Consider the following 27,460-nt stretch of genomic DNA (forward strand, 5'->3'; position numbering starts at 1 on the left):
CCAAAATGTACTGCGCTATCCACCGGATAGAGATTTATCCAGTGTATAGCGTTATCCATCCTTCAAACAACCAGGGCCAGATGAAGAACATGGAGCTGCCCAACCCCCAACCTCCAGGTTGGGGGTTGGGCAGCAGGCCGATAACCTGCTCCCAGAAAAAGAAGCATATCACAGAAACCAAAACTAGAATTACCACTGCACCCTATTGGGAAGTAGGTACAAGATGCTAACAACCAGTTAGAGTACCACACAAAGCAAAGGACGACGCATGGTATGTGTGCTCAGGTATGATAATTGCAGAGTTGGAGAGGAAACACCTCACGTGGAATAAGGCAAAGGGCACTACACAAAATAGGGTTAGGTGGCATGCTCTAGTTGAGGACCTATGTTCTACTAGGAATGAAGAAGAATAAAGAAGAAGAAAAAATATTATCACTGAAATCTGCCAATGATAACCACATTCTCTGTCATGGTTTATTGTGGAATACTTTTCTTTTCATTTCACTTTAACTCAACATTTTTATGTACATCAAACTCTTCTCTAAATTCCTTGCAAGACTTTAAACTTTAGATTTGACCCCCCCCCCCTCGCCTCAAAATTGGATGAATCCAGGTCAAGTCTCTGGAAGACCAAACCTTTTAATGTTTAGTGAGAGAAAGAAAGGTACAAGAAATCTTCCAAAATCAGAGTTGATTATTTCTCCAATAATCAATACATTCACTTACTAATGACTCCCTTCACATTGTTACCATTATTTAATAAGTTGTGGTTGAATGAAATTCTTTTCTACTCTAGAGGGAATTTCTGGCTAATTACTCATTTTACTGGCAACATAACTGTTGTGAGTTATGCTGGCTTTGATGAACAAGACTTGTGTGGCAATTATTTACTGAACTTACAATAATTTTGAATGGTAAAAAGATAAAACCATGGAAACACTGCCAGTTTTGGTTATTTTCCTGCAAGGAATGAGATGTAAACCATACCACATTAGAAACAAAAGAGGGCCTAGAATCAACTAGAATGTGTTTTTAAAGATGATGTCTATGAATTTTGGCTAGCCATGTTCAATGAAAATTTGTGGTAACAGTATTCTAGTAGGTTTGTTGGAAAGGTGACTGAATTTAATATCATTTCAAAACTGAGAGAATCAGTCATCCAATTAATTATTCAATTAATCTATCAATACTGCCCGTGGTTATGAAAGAGCAGATGATACCCACTACGAATGACTAGCAGTAATATTTTGTTTATTTTCAAACTGAGTTTTCCATCATTGTTCTCATCTGCTAACTAAAATATCTCATTATCATTACAGTAAATCTCTCAGTTAAAGAAATAATGCAATCAAGTGTAACCTTGACAACATTCTAAGACTCTTGTATCTATGAGGAAAAAACATGACCTATGATAACAAGGAGAAAAGTTACTGTGCATTCTTTCACAACAAAATTTTTTTTTAGACAATTACACGACTATTCAATTCTGATATCATTGCAAAGCTTGTTTTATTTCTTTAACAAGCATAGAGCTAATTGCCATCTTTTCACAATTCACTGTTATGGAGCTGCTTTTTCCATCAACGGGCACTTTAACTGTCACAAGAACGTGTGTTCCTCCAGATATGGTGCGAGCTGCAAATCTGTATGTTGATGCCCCCTCAGAAAGGGATGTGGCTCCAATGTAGGTAATAGCAGCAGCCTCCTTTACTTTTGAACATACCATTTCTTCAGAATTAAGGTTAGCAGGAATATCTACTGTTCCAGAACTCTCATTTAAGCCTCGAAGTTTACCTACAGAGGAATTTGTCAAGGTAAAATCCTGCTGTTATTGTCATTAATAGTGATGTAAATGTTGTGATTTAATTAACACTAGCTTTGGGTCAAATGTTACTTTGTTTCAAGCTTGTTGTCATTTCTTACCACATTAAAGAACAAAGGAAAACATAACTTAAACATAATTTAAACCAAGAATTAAGTTGAATCACATCATATATACACTAAAACAAACTGTTTTTAGAGTTATACCATTATGATCAATAGACTGAACCAATGTGTTGTTCTGTCTTTCTTCAAAAAACACAAAGTACTGGGGGGAGTGGGTGAAAGCAACCAGTTTGAACAAACTAAGAAGATTGTGGCAAGGGTAATTTATAGCCACCTTGTTTGGTCAAGAAGTCAGCTTCAGTCATGGGGCAGGCTTGTAACAGTTCACCAACAGGTGCCTTGATGCTAACTGGGAACCTACTGGATTGTGTGCTGAAAGACAACCACATAAATATTGTCCTTTTTAGGATAGATCTCCCACTTGTTCTCAAGTAAAATACTGGTACATTTAGATTAATTGTCTTTGTCAGTAACACAATGACTCAATAAATACATTTCCAAACATGCACATGTATCTGGGATAAGGTAACAGCTTATACAAACTGTTCAAAACTCATTTTGGATCCAATACCTGCTCCACTTCCAATAATACCATTATTAAAGTAAAGTTTTACAGAATTATTGATGAACCAAATTGAATGCAACTGCATTAGAACAGTGGGACACTGACAAAACACATTTTAGTTGAATAATGACAACCTACAGAGGTCAGTTCAAATTACAGCCCAAATGTTAAGTTATGTCTGCAAATCTGAGAGTTCTGCATGAATGAAAATGATACTACAAGTTTTATTAAAATGCCTAGTACCACGCACAAAGTTTGATGCAAATTTCATTTAAAACTTTAAAATAAATCAGTAAGGAAAACTAACACACCACAAACTAAAACTAGCAGGCTGAGTTGTGTCATTGAAATCAATTCCTACAGTCACTGCAATTGTTGCACCAGGTGCAAGTGATGCTAGATGAGAAATAAAAAAAAAAAAAAAAAGATAAGTTCATGGAACAAGTAAAGAATGATCATCATGCTCACAGTGATGACCAGTTGGAAAACCACTCCACTAAATGTCAAACATAAGATCTGTAGATGAAGTCAAACAACCAGAGGTACATACAAACAATCTAACCTGATTATTTTGTTTACCAAGGTATATTTTTTTCATCAATACAACTAACATTAGCTTGATTGTTAGTTCAATTTGACAGATGTGAACTATATTTTGCACATGGGGAGGGAGGAGAATCCATGGTGAATTCTCTAACACTAAGTATATGTAATGCAGTAAGCCTGGGCCTGTAACTTACCAATTGGTTGAAAGTCATGCATTTTCATTCCTGCTCCTAGTTTCTACACCACAAAAAGAGAAACAAACTTAGTTTAAGTAAAAAATTCAAACAAAGTTATCAATTGGTTCCATATTATTAACATAATTAAACCACTACAAGCACTGATGAAGATTTTGTTCACGTTTTGATATCTCTGTTCAATCTAAAGGTTTCAAAAGACATATGACCTTCTAAAAACCTAAAACAAGTAAAAGGATAAATGATAATAAAAATAACTTGCCCTTTCTTCCACAAAAATATTACAAATGGGAGCTTCAGAGTTGTTGACCAGTGTTACTTCCACAGCTACCATGGATGTGGAATAAATGCAAGGACCTCTTGTAAACTTGTAACTGCCACTGAGTCCTTTGCCCTGCATTCGATGGAGAAGCTCATGTGATTTGGCAGATGAAAAGCTTTGACTAAGCTGTTCAAAGAAAAAAAATACATTTTATGACCCTAAGAAATTTCAAGAACCACACTGCTTTGTTCATGTTAAGTGTGCAAATAAAAAATCTAAAAGGGGGAAATAGAAATTTTAAGGCTTCGATCTGAAATATCTTCTCAATGAGAATTGAGTCCTGCTTCCTGCATGTCAGAGTTAATACTAAGTATTACAAAATTTCTAAAAAAGTTACATCTGAAAAGTTTTTGCTCATCATGTGAATGTGAAAAGATAGGGCCCAGGTTGTTCCAAGGGTGGATAATACTATCAACTGAATAAATCTCTCTCTGGTGGATATGGTAGAGTGTTTCGTTAACACTTATCCACTGAACAGTGATTTATCCATTGGATAAAGTTACATGCCCTTTGAACAACTGGGCTGTGACCTTTAGTACAACATCTTCACTCACTGGGGCGATGACAGTAGGTACATCATTTGTAAATGATAAAGATTCAATCTCAGAGGCCAGACTTGGTGACATTATGTTACTGGAACTCGAGCCTACAGTGGGAGTCACTGGTTCATTTACTGCAACAAAAATCATATCATCTTTTATTTGAAGAAGATAGCACTAGGATGTGCCCACAAAACAAAGAAATAGATAATTATCCACTGATCAGATATTAAATGATTTATATCACCCGTGTCTTGTTAAGTTACTGAGAATGTGGGTTGTACTTACAGTCATCAAGAATCAACAATGCATTTCCTTTGTCTGAAGCTGGTTTTCCTTCAGGTGATTTTTGTTGCTTGGTAGTCTTAACTGGTGTCCTAGGTTTCTTGACTGGAATCTGAAATAGAATGGGATGCAAAATTCATCTAAGACTAAAACAGCTTGCTTAAAAATTTTCAGTCTTTCAACATATGCAAGTACATGAGCCTCGCACATAGCTAAACTTTATTCTCGCATTCCTCACAAGAAACAGCATTGACTATTTTCACTCCCACAAACCTCTACCCACATTAAATGTTTTTCCACCATAAGGTCTACTTCCCCATTTCCTGAGTCATTGATAGGAAATGCTTCCCCCATAAAAAAAAAACAACAACAACAACAAATTAAAACACCTTGACCTCAGTCAGACTAGAGCTAGACAGCTTGACCAAATTTTTGACTGCTTTAACCATTACAACTATTTTTGCTAACAACCAGCAGATGAAACAATCTAATGAGGGTAACCTTCTCATCCTCAGATGAAATATCTGAACTGTCTTCACTGCTTTCATCTGTCTCTGACTCTGAGGATGACTTCTCCTCACTTTCACTTGCATCACTGTCTTCTTCACTATCACCTGAAAAGGAAGAGGCATTCAAAAATTGAATATTTTCTGAAAAATTTATAATCCTAGAGTTTTTTTAAGTCCATGTTACAAGTCACAGATGCCTGTTTTCTCATATCTGTGCATAGATAAGGATACTACCAATAGGCCTGAATAAGTTTCTCTGTGGATCAAACTAAGAATGTGCCATCAGACCTGAATCTCTGTGAAGAACTGTCACTTATGCACATGATCCTATTCTGCAGATATTGTAGCCAGTACCTTTTGTAGATGCCTCAGATTCAGTCTTGCTCTGATCCCCACCATCATCCTCCTCCCCTGATCCACTGCTACTTCCACTTTCTTCCTCGCTATCACTCTCTGATTTTGAGATTAAAAAAATAAACTTCAATAAATATGTGACTTTGAAAAAGAACCAATTCTTTCTCCTATGCTACACATGTACCCAAAAAAATCTCTTTCATTGAAGAGTTGAAAAGCAGCTGTACAATAGAATTTGGATAATAGGTGGTATCCACCAGTATTCTAGTTGGGAGCTATTGAAACACTGACACCTTTATATTTAAGTTAACAAAAAACATATCACGACTCCTTCCATACCTGATTCCGAGCCTGATTCTGACTCTGAATCAGAGTAAAATGAAGATTTCTTTGCTTTGCCAGTTTTCTTCTTGGAACTTATTCCCCATACTGCCTCAATCTTAAAAGCAAAAACAGCCACAAAATATTTCATATTCAGTTAGGTAGCCCTTGACAAAACAGGTAGGAGACATAAAGGTATGTAGGGGTAAGTGTTGATGTCACATCAAGTTAACTGCATTCAGTACTCACTTCTACGTTTCTCACAGAAGGATCTGGAGCAATCTCTGGGAAATGGGGTAATTCCTGATAACCATTAGCTTTGAGGTTCATCATATGAGACAAAGAACCAACTTGGAACCCTTGGCGATCTAAAAAGAATACAAGTTAAAAAGTAATGCAAACACACTATTGAACTTGAATAAAGGATAACTTCAAAGACTTGCTGCATTTTTGCTTTGTTCTACAGTGTAAAGTTGAGACATATTTTGCATGTTCCATCACCCTAATAATTTAATTTAATAATAAGTTCTTATATAGCACATTAAAATTGAACTCTATGCGCTTTACAATTACAATTAACAAAATTTCAATAAAAATCCTATACATGCAATTTTCGCTACTCTATCTAAACTAATGAATTATTACGTGTTATACATATATTTGACAACGTACGATATCAAAAAAAATCTGGTGGCTTAATTTTTGAAAAGATAAGTTTTCAATAAGCATTTAAAGGAGTCAACAGATTCGGCGTTTTTTTATGCATTCAGGTAGTTGATTCCACAAATATGGTGCAGCGTAGGAGAATGCTCTTTGCCCATACGTTTTAGTTCGAATTGTTGGGACCTCAAGTAGATTCATGTTTGATGAACGGAGGTTTCGTGCTGGAATATATCGACTAAGAAGTTCAACAATATAGATATAGGCATAATAGCGAGATAATAAATGTAAGAAATCAACTTGTATCAATCCTGCAAATTTGCCTTTAAACTTGACTGGTACATTTCAGATGCTGAATTTTTCAAACTGCGCTAAGCACAGGCAGCCCAAGCTCACTGCTAGAAAAGTAGACGTGACTCTTACAGTGTTGCACAACATTTTATATTTATAAAGGTTTGTATGGGATGTTATTGGTTTGCCTTAAAAGAGAGAAAAAATGTCTTGTTTTGAAATAAAATGGACTTACCTTATTGCCTTGTTGTTTTCTTTGTTGATTACCAGCGTCTCAGGCCATTTTGAAGCATTTTCGGCGAGTTAGCGATATTTTGGTGTTCAACTGCTAAAATAAAGACAAGGCCGGACACCCAATTTAGAAGTGTCTGTCGCCCGAAGTGAATAATTCCACCAAAACCTTACCACCAGTCTCGATTCCTCCAAAAAATCAAAGCAGAGATGTTGCAGTTCCATTTCTATTTACTTGATTCCCAATTCCTCCCACAGATCTTTCATTCATGATGCTTTTATCTCCAGTTCAATAGGCTTTCCAATTTCAAATTAGGCTCATTGAAACAATCGTGACCCCGTTCGCCGATTGCATACTATGTTGGGTAACAAAAATAAGCCCGGCGAGGGTAGCCAGTGGCCAGCAGGGACCAGGGGAGCTAACTGGTTTGTTTGTCGACTACAGGCTGCTGGCTACCCTCACCAGGCTTATTTTTGTTACCCGACATACTATGTGACCAGCAAACTGGGCCACGATTGTTTCAACGAGCCTAATTCAAAATTGGAAAGCCTATTGAACTGGAGATAAAAGCATCACTAGTGAAAGATCTGTGGGAGGAATTGGGAATTGAGTGAATGGAAATGGAACTGCGACATCTCTGCTTTGATTTTCTGGAGGAATCGAGACTGGTGGTAATTTTTTGGCGGAATTATTCACTTCGGGCGACGGACACTTCTAAAATGGGTTTCCAGCCTTGTCTTTATTTTAGCAGTTGAACACCAAAATATCACTTACTTGCCAAAAATGCTTCAAAATGGCCTGAGACGCTGGTAATCAACAAAGAAAACAACAAGGCAATAAGGTAAATCCATTTTTTTTCAAAACAAGACATTTTTTCTCTCTTTTGAGGCAAACTGATAACATCCCATACAAACCTTTATAAATATAAAACGTTGCATAACACTGTAAGAGTCAGGTCTGCCTTTCAAGTAGTGAGCTTGGGCTGCCTGTGCGCTAAGTTAGTTTGACATGACAATTAATACACCTCACCTTTAAACACTGATTGTATTATTGGGGGTGGTTTTGAAGCCAGGAAAATCTTCTTCACATGTTTACTAAGATGACCTCCCTACAAATTGTGGAAATGCAAAAATGATTGAAAGCTGGTTTTAAGAATTCTGTAGGTAAATAGACTGGGAAACCATAACTTTCACACATCTATGTTCCCACACATTTTTATCACTAGTTTTTTTTTTCCCATTTGTGTTTCCTTTGCTAGTAATTAATGAAGTATCCAATTCCCCTTGCAATTTTGTAAAATAAAATTATGTACATGCACACATCTTAGTTCATTTACAATTATTATAAGACTATGGAATAAGCTGATGAGAAAATATGAATGTGAAATAAACTTGTACAATTCAAACATAAGATCTCAGACAAGCTTTTATTCATTAATATTTTTAGTAACATTTAAAGGAAAAGAGAATCTCATGATTTGGAGATAACAAATCAAACACTTCAGGCTCACCGTATCACTTGGAATGAGCAGTTGGCGTAAAAACCTAGCTCTGTCTCTAACATCATAACTCTGGTCATATTTTGCAAGGTTCAGTACATACTGTCCAAGAAGTTTTGTCTGAAAGGGATAAAACACAAATGTTAAAGTTTGTTGTTATTATCCAACTACACTCTGTAGAGTACAAATAACGCCATAGACAAGTACAAAGATCACGCGGTATTTGTACTCCAGAACTGGTTAGAGCCCTATGGGCTCTTCAAAATACGGCACAACTCGTAAAAATGTTCAGCAATACTACACAACAAAACGTCTAATAATATATATTTCCTGAATAAGAAAGGAGGTGAGAGGTGGTTATCATTACATAAATTTATTCAAAATATGAATTCAAGTATTGTTCTTTTCCCGAGTTGTTGGGTCTAAGACTTTCTAAGTTATTGATAGCATATTTAGTTTTTATGTTTCTTTGTGTGCAGCATAGCCTGCGTCACAGACAGGCTAAACTGCCGGTATACAACAGGGATTGTGTGACACATCCAGCTGCAATGCAGGCTATGGGCAGCAAAGCTCCATTAATTTAAAGCCTTTCTCAAGAAAAAAAAAAAAAAAGTGACCCCTATCAACCTCTCCCAAAAGGCTATATTAGTCAAACTCTAATACAAATGGAATATGCATCTGGAAAAAAAAATTACTTAATATGTTAGTGTACTACATACCTGCTTAGGGTTTGTGATGAAGAGCTTTGCAGCTAAATTCAAAATTTGTAACTTGACAATGTCTTCCTGCAGTTATGAAAATACACCTTATCTTTATGATATATTATTTGAATTCAAATTATGTTGTGTTTCAAACTTTCTTTTAGTTATCCACTAAAATTGTGGGACAAATCTGCAGTTGCAGTTAACAAATGACTTTCAGTCTACTACCATTATTCAACCACTCAACAAGTTTTTTATACAACCACTTATCATGACAGTACTATATTTTTGACAAATGCTGGGGTTATTGTCACTTTCAGTCTACTTTAACTGAAGTTTATCCATAATCATACAGTACCAGGTATATCTTACCTCCGATCCAAATGTTTTTGCCATTTTCCTCAAAACATCTGGTGCTACCTTGGGCACTCTTTCACAGTATTCTCCCAATAACCACAGAATACTTGCTCTAGCCATTGGTACCTATTTCAAACATAAGAGCTGTGACAACACTTCATAAAGAGAAATAAACCTTGCTCATGCTTCAGGATTAACTGAGAACTCTTATTCAAGGATTTTTGCCTAGCAGACATTGACTGAACAAACAAATGCAGGGCGTGTATATTCAGAGAAATATAACTTCATTTCCTGTTAAGTTTGGGTTCAACTGATGTTGTACCATCAAGATGGCAACACAATTAAAATAAGGTTTGCCATAAGTGCAAAATTTACTTGGAAGTTATGTCAAAGCAGTAAAAGTACATACCCCATTCACAACAACAAAACATGTTTAGTTACACTGGATTTAACTGAATGAAAACCAGAAACAGAGAAATGTAAATTTACATTTTCCATAGGACTTAATAAGTAATTGCTGTCTTGTATTTTCAATTGCTACATTTGAAGAAGACAAACAATTGGTTTAAACAGCTTCTCTGAAAAAAAAAAAACATATTCAATGACACAGCTTTGTTGTGAATGGGGTATAAGTTTGAAAATATGAAACTTTGAGACTTGATCACTGGAAAGGGGAGTGACTTGCATACATGTACACTAACCGTGATAGTATCTACTAATTTTGCCATGTGCATGATGATCTCTGAATTCCCCTTGGGCTGCAAAAAATAGGAAGAAAAGTCTAATACCAATGATAAACAGCAAGTCCACTTAGGTTTAAAAAATTATTGCATTTAAAAACATGACATATTAAATTATGATATGGTGTAACTTTGAAAATCAAAATAAATATAACTTAACACATTTCATAATTACCTTAAGCTGTAGAAGTTTTTTGATGACTACTACGCTCTCTGCCACCACTATCTCTGTTGACAATCAATATTAATCAAGAGTGAATAATTCTTTTCCAGAATCATACAGACTGCATTAATTATACTCTGGTACTTAAATTTCAATGTTCACTTTTCCTTTAAATAATGTTTAAAGCTTGATTTCTCAACTGGTGTTGAGGTTACATCAACAGGTAGTACCAAAACAGCCTGGTAAATACCAGTACAAGTTAGATTCGCATGTAGCCATCACAAAAAGTTTACGTACCATCTCTATTAGAAAGCAGTCTCACAAGGCCAGCTAAGCAGGTCTCTGTAACCTCGGAGATGTTTGAGGCACATCGCCCAATGGCTTGAATTGTTGATGCGACAAACTGTTTATCTGGACTGGAAATATAGCTCTGAAAGAAAAAAAAAACATAAAAAAATTTAATTTGCATTGATCAGAAAGATTGTAAATTCAATTACTCAGTTGAATCATAATAATAGTATTATTATGAGCATGAGAGAGGGCCTTCAAACATAAAATCATGACCTTCTGAACACTTTTGACATTACTGCTCATAGCAATACGAAGGACCACTCAATCATAGGTTTTTTACTTTTAATGGTCAACACAAATAAACAGAGAAACAAATTTCTAAATAAAACAAAAGTTGCTTAAAATCCTAATAGTCCATTTTACAATTGTGTGCTTGGTTGCCAAGCCTTTGAATGGGAGTGAGGCTAGAGATGACCTTGTTATGATAGAAACCTTGCTGCCTTTCAAATGTAAATCACTTTGTTATCATGCTAACTAGATACAGGTCTCTATCACAACAAGGTCATCTTTAGCCTCACTCTGAATCAAAGGCTTGGCAACTAAGTACACAACTGTAAAATGGCCTATTGTCAGAAGTAGTCAAGACCAATTAGCTATATTTATATGTAGGAAATAGCCATGAAAAATGGACTTAAAGAGAAAGAACAATTCCAGCAAATAGCAGGGTGAGGATGACCGGAGGTAGGTTGACCCCAAAACAAATAGATGGCAAGTTCAGCATCCTAACCATTAGCTGTCACTGCCTTGGTACATGCACAGAAGATAATAAATAACAAATAGATGGCAAGCTCAGCATCCTAACCATTAGCTGTCACTGCCTTGGTACATGCACAGAAGATAATATAAACATTTTTAATTACTTTACATGAAACATTTTGAAGCTACTTAAAAAAAAAAAAATTAAAAAAAAAAAAACATGAGTGTACACCTGGAACTCTCTAAGTATTGTACCAATACTTGTCTCTCCGGCAATATTTGTCATAACTTCAAGCTACAATGAAGACAAGAATAGAAAGAAAAATCACATTCACACAGAACAGGTAGCTTCTTCTTCTTTCTAAGCAATACATATTTGTTAGGCATTAATTAGGGCACATAATAATGATAATATTAGGGAAAGCCTGAAATAATTCAACATCTATTGCCTTTTAAGTTAGATTTTAAAAAGAAGCTATGAGAGGTCATGAAAATTAATTTTGCTTTATTCTTGTGATTTACTTACAAACACTGAAAGAGTAACATCACATGACAGGGTGTCATAAACTTAAAATAATATATATATAAAGAACCCATGATGTCCGTTTACTGAAAAACTCCAAATTACTCAGACCTATCATTAGTAAACTGAATAATTACTTTCAATAAACGGATGTGTGTAGGATCATTAGAATGGACAAAGAATCCTTTCAAGTATGGCTCAAACATTCCCTGCAAAAAAAGTTATCAACAGATTATTTCCTGTCAAAAATTTATGCTGCACAACCAGCTATAGATATTGGATTATTAAAAACATAAACAACAAGTTGGTCATAATTTGTATCATAAATACATTTGCTGAAATACTAACTGATGTCTTAGCAATACATATATCTTATTAACCAAGTGCGAGGGCCGTACTGGGAGAATATCAGCCCAAGGTCTTGACAGTATGGATGTCCATACAAAAAAGACCGAGGGCCGATATTCTTCCAGTACGGTCCCGAGCAAGCTTGGATAATAAGAGATTTATTACACAACTGAAGTTCAAAGGGACACAGGTGCAGTATCATTCGGGACCATTTGGGACAGTGCCCGGTCCAATACTGAGAGAATATTGACCGGCAATAGAGCAGTCGTGTAATAAAGCCTGATAAACAATAATAAAATAACCATTATTTGAGCTGCTTTCTGCAACCCCGTCAGGGCTTTTAAGCAAAAATGTTTTTCGTTAAAAAAAGTGTATTCTACTTACTAGTGACCATTACTTTGACAAAAAATAAAATGACAGTTAAGCAGTAAACATGGGAGAGCCATTAACCCTGTGCACCCTACTATCTGTATGTATATTCTCCATGCTGTTCCCTATACATGACCTAACAGAGCCATTAACCCTGTACACCCTACTATCTGTACATATATTCTCCATGCTGTTCCCTATACATGACCTAAGAGAGCCATTAACCCCGTACACCCTACTATCTGTATTACGTATTCTCCATGCTGTTCCCTATACATGACCTAAGAGAGCCATTAACCCTGTACACCCTACTATCTGTATGTATATTCTCCATGCTGTTCCCTATACATGACCTAACAGAGCCATTAACCCTGTACACCCTACTATTTGTATGTATATTCTCCATGCTGTTCCCTATACATGACCTAAGAGAGCCATTAACCCTGTACACCCTACTATCTGTATGTATATTCTCCATGCTGTTCCCTATACATGGCCTAAGAGAGCCATTAAACATGTACACCCTACTATCTGTACGTATATTCTCCATGCTGTTTCCTATACATGACCTAAGAGAGCCATTAACCCTGTACACCCTACTATCTGTATGTATATTCTCCATGCTGTTCCCTATACATGACCTAAGAGAGCCATTAACCCTGTACACCCTACTATCTGTATGTATATTCTCCATGCTCTTCCCTATACATGACCTAAGAGAGCCATTAACCCTGTACACCCTACTATCTGTATGTATATTCTCCATGCTGTTCCCTATACATGACCTAAGGTGCTGATAAGGAGAACTTGTTTAATTAACAATCAAGGCGATCATTCTCTTTATTCTAACTTGTAACCTTAATGTGTGATTTGGGGGTGATAATTGGTACAGCAAATTCAGATACTAGTCACTTTTTTACCTTTCTTGTGAAAGACATTGTTGCAATATTACTGAGGACAACACTTTGGACCTCCCTGGAAGAAAAAAAAACAAGACTGTAAAGTAAAAAATCTGAACTTAATGTTGAAAAAAATTAGTTCAAATTTAGTTGCATAGTTGCATACTAGAAACACTATTCTAAGTCCCTCTTGAGGTTTGACTCTTTGATAGTTTCAAGTAAAATTTACTTATATATGTGACAAAATTGATTATCACTAACTTCTAACTTCCAAACCAGAAATTTGGCATTCCCATTTAACAAAAGTGGCATTTTTCCTGAATAGAAGTCCAATTGTGTCTATAACTCTTTGCATGTCCCTTGTGATATGTTCAGTATTGCAATAAAGGTATATCTAAAAGTGAGGGTGTCTCACTAAGTTGGTCAATAGTTTTAAACAAACCTGTGACTTCTAAGGAGTCTGACTAGGGAACGTGCTACAATTCCAACTTCATTTGTGGGTGCTAAATGATGATACACTCTTGCTACTGCCATCACAACCTATTAATGAAAAACAGAAGATCATACAAGTATCCACTATCATATACTGACAAGTTCTGCTACAAGGAAGAATCTATTTATTGTCTTAACTTATTATTACAAACTGTAGATTCCCTAGTTTACACAGAAACTTACTGCAGCATTCCTGCTCTGAAGAAGTGGTTTACATGTCCTCAAAAGGAGACGATGATCAGGATCCATCATGTATGGCTGCTTCTTTGGTTCCTTTCTAGATTCATCATCATCATCATCGTCGTCATCATCAGAATTTTCAGATTGAGGATAAAAGGCTTCCTCTGATAAAAGCTAAAACAAAGTTGATTTATCAATACCTTACCTGTACTTAAATTTATCAAACCTATAATCATAGTTACTGCAGTCCAAATAGACAACCTCACCTCTTTGTTTGGGTCAATAAATTGTGTTCGAGCATATCTTGTGAGCATATGGATGACAGCAACTTGACCCCACTCATCAATGTCTATCAACAAGTTACACAATTTGCGGTAGTTTTTGTGAATCAGATCTATTCTATCTGGGCAAACATCTTCAAAAGCCATAACAGCACTTCCTGCAACAAGCTAAAAACAATGCAGTAACATTACTACAACCAGAATTGAAATGCAATCTGTCATACATATACAAATGTAAGACACCAGGCAAACATCTTCAACAGCCATTACAGCACTTCCTGCAACAAGCTAAAAACATTGCAGTAACATTAGTATAACCAGAATTGAAATGCTATCCAGGCCATTTGGAAAATAAAACATGGCACACTGAGTATTTGTTCAATCCTTACCGTTGTCTTGTCTTTCAACAGTTTCTCTATAACCTCAATAAGACAGTCTTTTTGCTCAGGATCCAAACTGAAAAGGTATAATTTCTTCTGGTTAATTTTCTTGTTTCTATTCATGATTTAACCAAATTGTAAGAGGGAAAGAAATGCAATTCCAATTCATGCTTAACAAAATACCTCTAACCTAATGAATTAAAATGATACTAATTATAAATAAATCATATACAAGTACTTTAAAAGCCCACAGATAAGCCGCATTTTTTCCAAAAATCGTTGCTAGAAACTGGGGATGCAGCTTATCTGAGGGAACATTTGAAAAAGGTGTTGTGAATGTCCATTTTCGCTTCTGATCTAATGCCTGGTTACTAAGCTTCGAATGTTTTGCGCACGTTCTTGTTGTAATGCAAAAATCTATGGAAAAACTGTGTTGAATAAAGAAATTCTTGTCAACAAATACCAGAAAAAGACCAATCATATGCCAAAGTTGGTAGAAACAATGTTCATTACATTAAAGTGTTAAGATTGTGGGTAACACTTTGAAGTATTTTCTATTACCAACACATCCCCATTTAAAAATGTACTTCACCATTTTAAAATGTACTTGACATTTTAGGAATCTTAGTTCCTGAATGAACCAATCAGATCTCAAATACATTTTTAATGAGATCTTTAGGAAATAAGTTACAGTATCAACCAATCAGACTTGGGTTTGTAATATGAACCTTACTCTTCAGGAACTAAGTTCCTCAAATAACCAATGACATGAGAGAATATATGCCATGTCATTGCTAAATTAAGATTTGTCTGTTTTATTTAAGTCAACACCAGATAAAACAGATAACAATAGATGGGACATTCTGCTAAAGTGCAGTAATGTTTCACATAAAACTGGATGCTATCTTTAGTAAAATATATATTCTCTTCGAGGCTTTACTATTTTTATTTAGCCCTCGACATGTACAAGCTTTTGTAAAGCTTTGTCACAGTTGTAATTTTACAGTAAAAATTAGTTCCATTCATTGTCTTTCACGTACCATAGAAATGTTTTGAATACACTGTGGTTAAGACAGCGATGCAAACGCGCCTGATTGCATAAAATTCTACAGAAATCGTTGACAGAAAATGCCACCAACAGTTTTGCCGCGCTTTTTATCTGCGCCGAAAGCCGAATATTAAGAAAGCGATCAAATGACCATTATCTTTTGTAATGACTGTCAAGTCATCTTCGGTTAACGTGCAAATGATCGTGACCCCGTGATAAAATTTCTCAACCTCATTATGTAAACGACACGTTCTCACAAAGCGAGAAGATTTTACGAGCTTTCATGTCACGAATGTGATAATGGCACTACAATAGCCACAATACCGTAACGCTTACTAGAAAGTAAGCAAGGACTTGACCTGTGGCCGCACGAGAAACGTTATCACCTTACTTTTCCGCCCTATTTTGGGATAGACAACGATTGCTTTACGTGATTTTTGCAAAGGATGTAAGCCGAATTGAAGCAAATCATGTTACCGAAACACAGCTAATTACTACAATATTTACGAGGTGAATTAATCATCAAAAATTAGAATAATTCGTTTAACATCTTCCATAATCAAATGCTAGCAGTTAAGTAAACTTGAACCTTTGCTACACAATTTGTAAATAATTATTCTGTTACATGTTATGATAATCCAATAAAATTAACTTACCGGGCTTGAACGTCGTTCGGATCGCGAAATTGCCATTCTCCATTCAGTTTCCATGCCAAGCGATTCAAAATTTCTAATTTTTAGAAGAAATTGCATTTTTTAAAATCTAGGTTTCGCCTCCATCTCGGATAGGTTGTCCACTCATTTCGCGCCATAAGGTAATTTTTGGCGGGGAATAGATCGATACCTGGTGTTTGTCGCTGTGTTTTCTGAAATGCATTCCCGACAGATTTAGCCATGTTTTGAGACAGTTAGAATACATTCAGCGTTCAAGAAAGCCACAAAATGAAATTGATTTTGACATACAAGAATGAGGCTCGTTCACAAGAGTCCGATCTTGCGAAAGTTATCAATCGAACGCAGTTAATTTCACGGGAAGTCATGTTGTGACCTCAGCAGCATTGTTTTCCAATCCCAAGTCAAATAACCGCTTGCTGATTGGCCAAAACAGTAACTAATTTCATGACCGCGCGAGTCACCAACTACCACGTAGAATACTTATAAGCCAGACACTATCAAAATTATTTAACATATTATAACAGGAGTCTATTAAGCAGCAGCTTTTGTTACACAACACGATGTTTGTGTTAAATCATGCCCGCACTGCCTTCTTTCAAGTAATTTTTTAAACTTCCGTTCTTTTGTCGATCAAATCAGTCGGCACTTCTTCCCGTTTATGGAACCGGCTTCATCTTGATGAGATTTTCCGAGTTGTCGAAGGGGTCATAGTCCTCTTTAACCTGTGCTCAATGAAATAATTCGCATTTAGTTCGTACTTGAGACTGTCACCTCCTTCTAGGTGTCAAAATGATACAACCTCAGTTGTTCTTTTTAGCAATGTTTTTCACATCTGTATACAGTCGTCGATACAATGCGCATTACGCTCAGCAAAATGTCCACATTTGCGAGATATCTTAACAAATGTCTAAAAAAATCCTCTCTACTCTTAATTTTATTATTATCCACCTTGGCTTCCGAGTTGCTGATCGTCCTCAGGCCTCAAACAGCTCGAAGCTTACAGCGTTTCAGTTGGTGAATCATTAACCACTACATTATGTCAAATTACATTCGTTTATCCCCTTTCGAATATATGGTCGATAAAGTAGTTCGTATTCAGTTGCTCGAAATGCTACCTTTTTTAACTTGTGTCTTGACTTAAGTCCAAGGATTCAGTCTAATTCTTTATTTCATCAGTAGGTAATGTTGCTTCTGAGTTGGCGATCGTCTTAAAATAGCTCGAAGCGTCCAGGCTTCGAGTTAGTAAATCATTACATCATCACTAATGTCACACTACATTCAGTTGTCCTTTTTCGAATCTGGCGTTATGAAAATTCATCGAAATTTCCCCCCCTTTAAGATTTGGTAACAAAACGTATAAACACATATGGTGCACGATCCTCTCAGTAGATAGCGCTATTTAAGTAATAGCGAAAATCAGACCTGAAAAAAAAATCAGGCCTGTACGGGATTCGAATCACTGACCTCTGCGATACTAGTGCAGCGCTCTACCAATTGAGCTAACAAGCCAACTGGGAGCAGGCCGTTAAGTTGATTCGTAATAAACCCGTGAAAGTGATAAATCAGATACAATGAAATATATGAAGTTCATATGTTTTGAACTGCGGTATTAGATACATATGGTGCACGATCCTTGCAGTAGATAGCGCTATTTAAGCAATAGCGAGAATCAGACCTGAAAAAAATCAGGCCTGTACGGCATTCGAACCACTGACCTCTGCGATACTAGTGCAGCGTTCTACCAATTGAGCTAACAAGCCAACTGGGAGCAGGCCGTTAAGCTGTATCCAAGTTCATTGTATCCAAAATGTATAAAGCGATATCCTTACAACTCTTCAGTTTATTAATAGGCAAATTCACTTCTGAGCTACAGATCTTTCTGAAGTAGCTTCACTCTGCTTGATTATTTCAATGTTAAGCTTTTTGAGAAGTCGAGAAAGGGGGTCGCACTAACAATTCCGATGTTTGAATTTGACTTAAGTCCTGTCTTGACATCATACGGATGAGACGTGCTGTAAGTGCCCATTTGTTTTTACAAGTCACCACTGTGGTTTTTGTGGTGGCCGAGGCACCTTTTGAGATCAGTCAGGCCGATGTCCCAATTGAATGTCCTGGCTCAAAGCAGGTCGTACCTTGCCGGATGACCTTGGTAACAATATTGCGTGATGTTCTACTCCGTACCAAACTCTGGTCGTTGAAACAAAGACACAAAGCCTCTGGACTGTAAGAGTGGGGCAGGCAGGTTCCGTCTAAGGTCGCATTCTGACAATAAATATCCAATAAAATAAAGGGGTGAGAAGGTTTGAACTCCTACCTCAGTAGGAAAAGCGCATAGCAACTGAAGAGTGAAATGAGTTAGAATGTTTGTAATGTACGTGATATTTTGATGAACTAAATGCAAATTATTTGATCGATAATGATTCCTTAAGCTGTCGGAAAGTGGACAACTGAGTGTAGAATGAAATTAGTATTGAAGTAATGATTGACTAAGCTCATCACGTAAGCTTCGAGCTCCTTGAAGACGATCAGCATTAAGAGGCGACATTGCCTACTGGTGAAGTGAAGAATCAAACGGAATCCTTCTACGTACGTTTTGATAACCTAAATGGAACTTGTTTTTTCGACGACAGATCCGCAAAGAATTGTATGAGAGGAAAAATGAGTGCAGCATGATATTATTGATAAATAGTTTTATAAACCTGGTGCACCTGGAGTTGTTTGAAGATTATCAAGCTGGAAGCAACATTGCCTTCTGGTGAAATTTAGAATTGAATTCAATCCTTAGATATAATTATGTCAAGACATGGTAAAGAAGGTGACATTTCGATCAACAAAATGCGATTTATTTTACTCCCTACAAATCTTGATGCGAAAGAGAACAACCCGGCGAGTGTAATTTGACATTAGTAATGATGTAATGATTCACCAACTCAAAAGCTGCACACATCGAGCTATTTGAAGTCGATCAGCAACTTGGAAGCAAAGTAACACACTAGTAAAATGAAGAGTAAAAGGGATTGTTAAACAGTTATAAAGATATCTTGAAAATGTTGACATTTGGCTGAGTTTTAGGCAGATTGTTTGGGCCGATCACAAACAATTCATTGCGAAAGAGGACAACTGAGTGTTGTATGATTGTCGTGGTTCACTAATTTGACCCATGTAGACTTTGAGCTATCGCTGTTTGAAGACGACTATAAACCCGAAGGCAACAATGCCAATTTCTAAAATTAAGAATTAAACTGTATCCTTCGAAATTTGTCAAGACATGTTGAAGAAGGTGGCATTTCAATCAAATAAATGCGAATTTCTTGAACGAACAGAGTTTGGTACGGAGTAGAACATCACGCAATATTGTTATCAAGGTCATCCGGCAAGGTACGACCTGCTTTGAGGCAGGACCGATTCAATTGGGACATCAGCCTGACTGATCTCAAAAGGTGCCTCGGCCACCACAAAAACCACAGTGGTGACTTGTAAGAACAAAAGGGCACTTACAGCATGTCTCATACGTATGATGTCAAGACAGGACTTAAGTCAAATTCAAACATCGGAATCGTTAGTGCGACCCCCTTTCTCGACTTCTAAAAAAGCTTAACGCTGAAATAATCAAGCAGAGTGAAGCTACTTCAGAGCGATCTGTAGCTCAAAAGTGAGTTTGCCTATTAATAAACTGAAGAGTTGTAAGGATATCGCTTTATACGTTTTGGATACAATGAACTTGGATACAACTTAACGGCCTGCTCCCAGTTGGCTTGTTAGCTCAATTGGTAGAGCGCTGCACTAGTATCGCAGAGGTCAGTGATTCGAATCCCGTACAGGCCTGATTTTTTTCAGGTCTCATTTTCGCTATTGCTTAAATAGCGCTATCTACTGAGAGGATCGTGCACCATATGTGTTTATACGTTTTGTTACCAAATCTTAAAGGAGGTGAAATTTCGATGAATTTTCACAACACCAGATTCGAAAAAGGACAACTGAATGTAGTGTGACATTAGTGATGATGTAATGATTTACTAACTCGAAGCCTGGACGCTTCGAGCTATTTTAAGACGATCGCCAACTCAGAAGCAACATTACCTACTGATGAAATAAAGAATTAGACTGAATCCTTGGACGTAAGTCAAGACACAAGTTAAAAAAAGGTGGCATTTCGAGCAACTGAATACGAACTATTTTATCGACCATACATTCGAAAGGGGATAAACGAATGTAATCTGACATAATGTAGTGGTTAATGATTCACCAACTGAAACGCTGTAAGCTTCGAGCTGTTTGAGGCCTGAGGACGATCAGCAACTCGGAAGCCAAGGTGGATAATAATAAAATTAAGAGTAGAGAGGATTTTTTTAGACATTTGTTAAGATATCTCGCAAATGTGGACATTTTGCTGAGCGTAATGTGCATTGTATCGACGACTGTATACAGATGTGAAAAACATTGCTAAAAAGAACAACTGAGTGTTGTATTATTTTGACACCTTGAAGGAGGTGACAGTCTCAAGTACGAACTAAATGCGAATTATTTCATTGAGCACAGGTTAAAGAGGACTATGACCCCTTCGACAACTCGGAAAATCTCATCAAGATGAAGCCGGTTCCATAAACGGGAAGAAGTGCCGACTGATTCGATCGACAAAAGAACGGAAGTTTAAAAAATTACTTGAAAGAAGGCAGTGCGGGCATGATTTAACACAAACATCGTGTTGTGTAACAAAAGCTTCTGCTTAATAGACTCCTGTTATAATATGTTAAATAATTTTGATAGTTTCTGGCTTATAAGTATTCTACGTGGTAGTTGGTGACTCGCGCGGTCATGAAATTAGTTCCTGTTTTGGCCAATCAGCAAGCGGTTATTTGACTTGAGATTGGAAAACAATGCTGCTGAGGTCACAACATGACTTCCCGTGAAATTAACTGCGTTCGATTAATAACTTTCGCAAGATCGGACTCTTGTAAACGAGCCTCATTCTTGTATGTCAAAATCAATTTCATTCTGTGGCTTTCTTGAACGCTGAATGTATTCTAACTGTCTCAAAACATGGCTAAATCTGTCGGGAATGCATTTCAGAAAACACAGCGACAAACACCAGGTATTGATCTATTCCCCGCCAAAAATTACCTTATGGCGCGAAATGAGTGGACATCCTATCCGAGATGGAGGCAAAACCTGGATTTTAAAAAATGCAATTTCTTCTAAAAATTAGAAATTTTGAATCGCTTGGCATGGAAACTGAATGGAGAATGGCAATTTCGCGATCCGAACGACGTTCAAGCCCGGTAAGTTAATTTCATTGGATTATCATAACATGTAACAGAATAATTATTTACAAATTGTGTAGCAAAGGTTCAAGTTTACTTAACTGCTAGCATTTGATTATGGAAGATGTTAAACGAATTATTCTAATTTTTGATGATTAATTCACCTCGTAAATATTGTAGTAATTAGCTGTGTTTCGGTAACATGATTTGCTTCAATTCGGCTTACATCCTTTGCAAAAATCATGTAACGCAATCGTTGTCTATCCCAAAATAGGGCGGAAAAGTAAGGTGATAAAGTTTCTCGTGCGGCCACAGGTCAAGTCCTTGCTTACTTTCTAGTAAGCGTTACGGTATCGTGGCGATTGTAGTGCCATTATCACATTCGTGACATGAAAGCTCGTAAAATCTTCTCGCTTTGTGAGAACGTGTCGTTTACATAATGAGGTTAAGAAATTTTATCAGGGGGTCACGATCATTTGCACGTTAACCGAAGATGACTTGACAGTCATTACAAAAGATAATGTTCATTTGATCGCCTTCTTAATATTCGGCTTTCGGCGCAGATAAAAAGCGCGGCAAAACTGTTGGTGGCATTTTCTGTCAACGATTTCTGTAGAATTTTATGCAATCAGGCGCGTTTCCATCGCTGTGTTAACCACAGTGTATTCAAAACATTTCTATGGTACGTGAAAGACAATGAATGGAACTAATTTTTACTGTAAAATTACAACTGTGACAAAGCTTTACAAAAAGCTTGTACATGTCGAGGGCTAAATAAAAATAGTAAAGCCTCAAAGAAGAATATATATTTTACTAAAGATAGCATCCAGTTTGATGTGAAACATTACTGCACTTTAGCAGAATGTCCCATCTATTGTTATCTGTTTTATCTGGTGTTGACTTAAATAAAACAGACAAATCTTAATTTAGCAATGACATGGCATATATTCTTTCATGTCATTGGTTATTTGAGGAACTTCGTTCCTGAAGAGTAAGGTTCATATTACAAACTCAAATCTGATTGGTTGATACAGTAACTTATTTCCCAAAGATCTCATTAAAAATGTATTTGAGATCTGATTGGTTCATTCAGGAACTAAGATTCCTAAAATGTCAAGTACATTTTAAAACGGTGAAGTACATTTTTAAATGGGGATGTGTTTACCATGTTAATAATGAGTTTGCATTCGATAAACAGTGGATGAAGAAGACTTCTTAAGACTTGACTTTGGATTTCTTTTCATTTCTATCAAAAAACTTTTTTTCCAAAATTTGAGCTGCTAAATTCAGGGTGTGGCTTATCTGTGGGCTTTTATGGTAATAAAAATCCTTGCAGGTGACCTTCAAATAGAGAAATTGGAAAGAAACTTCCAAGGGAGTTTTTCCAATATCTCCCAGTAACAGCTAAATGTTGAGAGCTAGGCAAAATTCTGGTGGTTTCTTTGACCCATAGACTGAGAAAACTTCCCAAAGAAGAAGCCTGAATTTTTTCAGGCTTAATTTTTCTTCTGTAGTTCAAAATATCACTTATTTCATTAAAATGAGAACAAAGAAACCACTAAGAATTTCCTCAGCCCCAATGTAACTTTGTAGCTCAGACAGAGCTTGCACCAAACTCCATGGTATGCTGGACTATGGAGAAGATACTCATTAAAAATGGACCATTTTTGGGAAGGGGGAGAGTTGACGCTGGGTAGCTTTTTTTTTGCCAGAATCTGTGGCTATATTTTTTTCCTAATGACTTGCCCATCTAGGAGACTGCCATATCATCTGGGAGTGTTAGAATGTCACTGAGTTACTACACAACATAAAGAATGGCATACCTGTGAAGTTTGGGAATGGCATGAGCAGCAGTTTTGCGAACATAAGGTGACATATCTGCAACTCCCTAAAGAAAGTAATAGTAAAATATTTACTAGTCTCCTAATATTCCTGATAGGTATATTTTTGTTAATCTTAATGCAAGCATTACCCATTTCTATCTCACACTGCAAAGACCAGGGGTGGGGGTTTGCCAGACCCCATTAGCAATGTCATGATTATTGTGAATGTCCACATTGGATTCCTGTTCAGGTTGATATCCAACTTTAATTAAGAACTGACCTTCCAATTGATTTTAATTGTTAACTCATACGTGCCAGTTGAATTATTTGCATACATGAAAGTTCAATTTCTCATTATGTTTGAGTTTGAAGTTTGAAGTTTATTAATTCATAAACACATGGCAGTTTGAAAACTGAATTGTGTATTCACATTACAAAAATTAAATTGTTGATCAAAGTCAATAACTAATCTATCTTAATTAAAAGAATAAAAAAGTAAACAAGAGGTGAGACGCTAAAAAGGTTTTCAAAATACGAAATTCAAAAACTCTAACCTATAAGTTACTCGCTTTAAGGAAAGAAAAGATAATAATTAAAAGCTATTCTTAAACTGTCGGTTTTAAAATATGGCATGTTAAAAGGTCATGCATGCCTTAATGAATAAGTAGATTCGTGTGGTGCAGGTAATAACTTATAAAGGCGGTGATTGTTGTCATTTACAATTGTGTGAAAAAGTGACTCACATATTTTGTCATGGTAGAAAGCTAGTTCCTTAAAGTTCATAATAACAAGATCCTCATAATAGCTAACACCAGGGCAGATAATGGATATTGCTCTCTTCTCTCAGATCAGCCTTTCCAAGTATAGCTTATTAAACATAAAATGTAACAAACAGTCTTCCACCAGTAGCTCAAGACAGTTATTACAATCTTTGCATTTACTTACTTCTTTTATTGCTAGCATCATGATTGGTGCAATAACAGGAACTCTGATACTTGACAAAACCCTCAAAGCACTTCCACGGATAAGTTGGTTTGGATCCTGTGCATTAAGAGGCAAAGACAACAAAATTATTGCTGAGTAAAAAAAAAGGCCAAAATGACAGACTATCAGACTATTTTAAAGCAGTATTCTGGATGATTATTTTCATACTTCTAGGACAAAACTGATTGTTGATTGGTACTGTAGCGGTTTACAATGTAAGTTTATAGCTAAGAACAGTCTGGACAAGCACGCTTTCTAGGTATTTTCACATTTAACAATTATTCGCTGAAGGCAAGGTGAATATCGTCAAATAATCCCCAAGACAAAGTCGAGGGAATTATTCAATGTTCAATATTCACCAAACCTGAGGTGAATAACTGTTTTATAATAATTTCAGAGCTGAACAACAGAGAAATTTCTAAAATCATAACATTTTAGTAACATTTATTAACATTTTAGTTTTTTAACATTTTATATAAACCACATGGAGCGGTTTATATAGCATCATATAAGGAACCGCTCGACCAATCAGATTACTGGAAACTCTTTGCTCAGCTCTGAAATTATACTAATCATGTATATTCCTCATATTATCAACAGTTGCTTATCCGCATAAATTTGATCAACCTTCAGTCCTTTCTGAAATGTGCTTATAGAGAGGAGAGCTAAGTCTTGTTGCTCTTCAGCATATCTGACAAGGTACAAGTAAACCAGTTTTTTAACCTGCCAAAATAAGAAAAAAAGTTGGGTTAGAAAGCATATGTTAAAATCCTTGTTACTGTTTAAATCCAAAGGAGAAGTTAGGAGACAAAATAGTAATGCAGACATTTAACAATGTCCCTTAAATACCAAAAAACGAATCACTTACTTCAACGTTTTTAGAGACAACATTTTTTACTACTGCAGCAAAAAGGTCTGACATGTCTCTCCCATCAGCCATCATCTACAATCAAAAGAGGTTGTCACTGACTCATAAGTTACTAAGAAACCCCTCTAAGAACCCATGGGTAAAGTAACTTGTTACAAATTCCCTAACATGAGGTGTCTGAAAGAACTGTTCTCATCCCAGATAGGATGCTAGTACATCTTGGATGATTTTCATCTTCAAAGTACTGAATGTGAAATAACTGTCACACTATAAATGAGGAGAAATGAAATTTTAAGCATGAGTTCTATCTCATAGAAAGTTACTGTGTATATCGGGAGGCTAACACTGGACCTTATGGTTGATAATCAACCAACTTTTTTTATTTATTTAACAATTACAAGAAATATACCTTTTACTTATCAATTAGTTTCTTTATAACTAGTCACAGATCATCTCAAATGACTCAAGCACATTTACTAGCTTTCATTGATTCTTCAATAACAACCTAAGGACAAGGTACTGACACTGCAATAATTATTTCTATCAATTTATCAAGGCACTAACCCAAATGGGATGTTCCGAAAATACAAGACAGATTGGTAAATTTGTTCACCTTCCCATCGTGATTTAAAAATTTATTGTATATTCTACCACTATCCAGAGTGGGTTATGGGAAGGGGTCAACAAAGATCCCAACAACTGGGTCTAAGAGCTTCTCCACCTACAAATAAAAGTCTGTTTCATTACCCCTCGATAATCATATTCTTCCTCATATTCACATTGAATACTTTAAGAACAATGTTGTATTCAGAGGTGTTAACTTTAATTTTATGGATCACTACTAACAGTTCTCTTTTCTCTTTCTTCGCTATATTTATTTAAACCATGGAAGTTAGCTGTGAGTGATGTTTGATATCATCTATTAACTTCCATTGAGGCTTTGGCTGTTATGGACCAGTAAACCCAAAAAGTTTAGGTGTTTTGTGGCAATAGGTGGTTTCCACGTTAGGTCATCACCGCCATGTTGGTGGACGTAAACAATAGATATCTCATTAGCTTCTTTTGTTCGTCCTCCAGCATTTGTTCCTTTCACCATCATTACCTGTGTCTCTAAAGATTGGTTGCAAACTACCTATAAATCATTCTTTGAGAAATCTGTTTCAACTAAAATCCTCAACAAAGGCCACTTCAAGGACAGAAAGTAAGGGCTCTACAAAGTGATAGGGCAGTAAATTGATACTGTTATATAAAGAGTATAATACCACAAAAATTCTTCCTGTAGCATAACATGTATAAGCACAGAACATGATCATGATCAATAAAAAAGAGGATGTTAAAGCATGACAGCTTTCATGAACAAAACTACAGAACATCTTCATTTTCTTTTTTTCAATGTTGAGTGATGTGCATTCAGTGTAATATGAATTTTCATCTTCTATTAAAGAGAAAAAATCAGAGTTTATTAGCATGTCGACTACTTCACTACTGTTTAAATGAATTGTCTGTACATTTTTGGATTCAGGTGTCTACAAATCCATGAAGAAATGAGCTAAGGTTAGGTATATCAAAGTCCTGCTTTTGACACACTCTAGTTACCATCACAAAACCATGAGACAAATAATCAACGTTAAGTTACAATGAGAACCAGAAGACCGAAAGGATGGAAATCGTAGTAACATTTTTTATGCTCCCAGATTTAAACATACTGTTGTTCGAATTCCGCTATCATGCCTGTTAAACCTTGATAAAAATCATTACTTACCCCAATAATCCGCTTCATCGCGTCCAATTTAAGGCTATCCTTTGTACTGTCTAACATACTTTTCAAATCATCATGTCTGTAATAAAAGTTGAGATTTTGATCACCTCTGGAAATCGAAAGCTCGTGAAAGTAGGAGACATCGATCAGGTCAGTGCAAATCATACAGAAAGGACGAAACTTACCTTTGAAAATCACTAGAAAAAAATCCCCCAGCTCTTGCATCAGGAGCATCTGGGTCTCCTTCCGGTTTTTCAGCGTTGTAAGACATATTCAAAGTACTAGAAACAATGAATGAAATCTTCGACCAAGCTAATCAAACATGGCTGCCGTCGTGGAAATTTTCCTTGTGACTCAGTC

At 36.2% G+C, this 27,460-nt stretch overlaps 1 protein-coding gene across 1 annotated transcript; it reads right to left on the reverse strand.

The window, feature by feature from the left end:
• Positions 1-447: 447 nt before the first annotated feature.
• LOC111324908 (AP-3 complex subunit beta-2) lies at positions 448-27,459 on the reverse strand. The gene is made up of 31 exons (XM_088756812.1): positions 27,286-27,459; positions 27,104-27,179; positions 25,342-25,416; positions 25,101-25,196; positions 24,435-24,530; positions 23,490-23,554; positions 14,693-14,759; positions 14,289-14,471; positions 14,026-14,196; positions 13,793-13,890; positions 13,372-13,426; positions 11,872-11,943; positions 11,444-11,506; positions 10,462-10,594; positions 10,177-10,229; positions 9,963-10,019; positions 9,277-9,387; positions 8,923-8,988; positions 8,216-8,323; positions 7,735-7,813; positions 5,772-5,890; positions 5,541-5,640; positions 5,202-5,300; positions 4,840-4,952; positions 4,342-4,450; positions 4,069-4,187; positions 3,455-3,640; positions 3,193-3,235; positions 2,764-2,848; positions 2,162-2,259; positions 448-1,794 (listed from the first exon to the last, which is right to left on the reverse strand). The coding sequence occupies exons 1-31, from the start codon at positions 27,369-27,371 to the stop codon at positions 1,493-1,495; spliced, it is 3,183 nt and encodes a 1,060-aa protein (XP_088612938.1). The 5' UTR covers positions 27,372-27,459; the 3' UTR covers positions 448-1,492.
• Position 27,460: the final 1 nt, after the last annotated feature.

This window comes from Stylophora pistillata, chromosome 4, assembly GCF_964205215.1.
Source record: "Stylophora pistillata chromosome 4, jaStyPist1.2, whole genome shotgun sequence".
In the NCBI taxonomy this organism is placed as follows: Eukaryota; Metazoa; Cnidaria; class Anthozoa; order Scleractinia; family Pocilloporidae; genus Stylophora; species Stylophora pistillata.

What these genes read in the sequence shown, in the direction of transcription:
- LOC111324908 (XM_088756812.1), bottom strand. Translation starts at nt 27,371, where the DNA reads ATGTCTTACAACGCTGAAAAACCGGAAGGAGACCCAGATGCTCCTGAT. An exon ending in CATTTCAGAAAGGACTGAAG is followed by an intron (nt 24,531 to 25,100) that starts GTTGATCAAATT and finishes CTTAATGCACAG; the next exon opens with GATCCAAACCAACTTATCCG. An exon ending in GCCATTCCCAAACTTCACAG is followed by an intron (nt 14,760 to 23,489) that starts GTATGCCATTCT and finishes ATACCTTTTCAG; the next exon opens with TTTGGATCCTGAGCAAAAAG.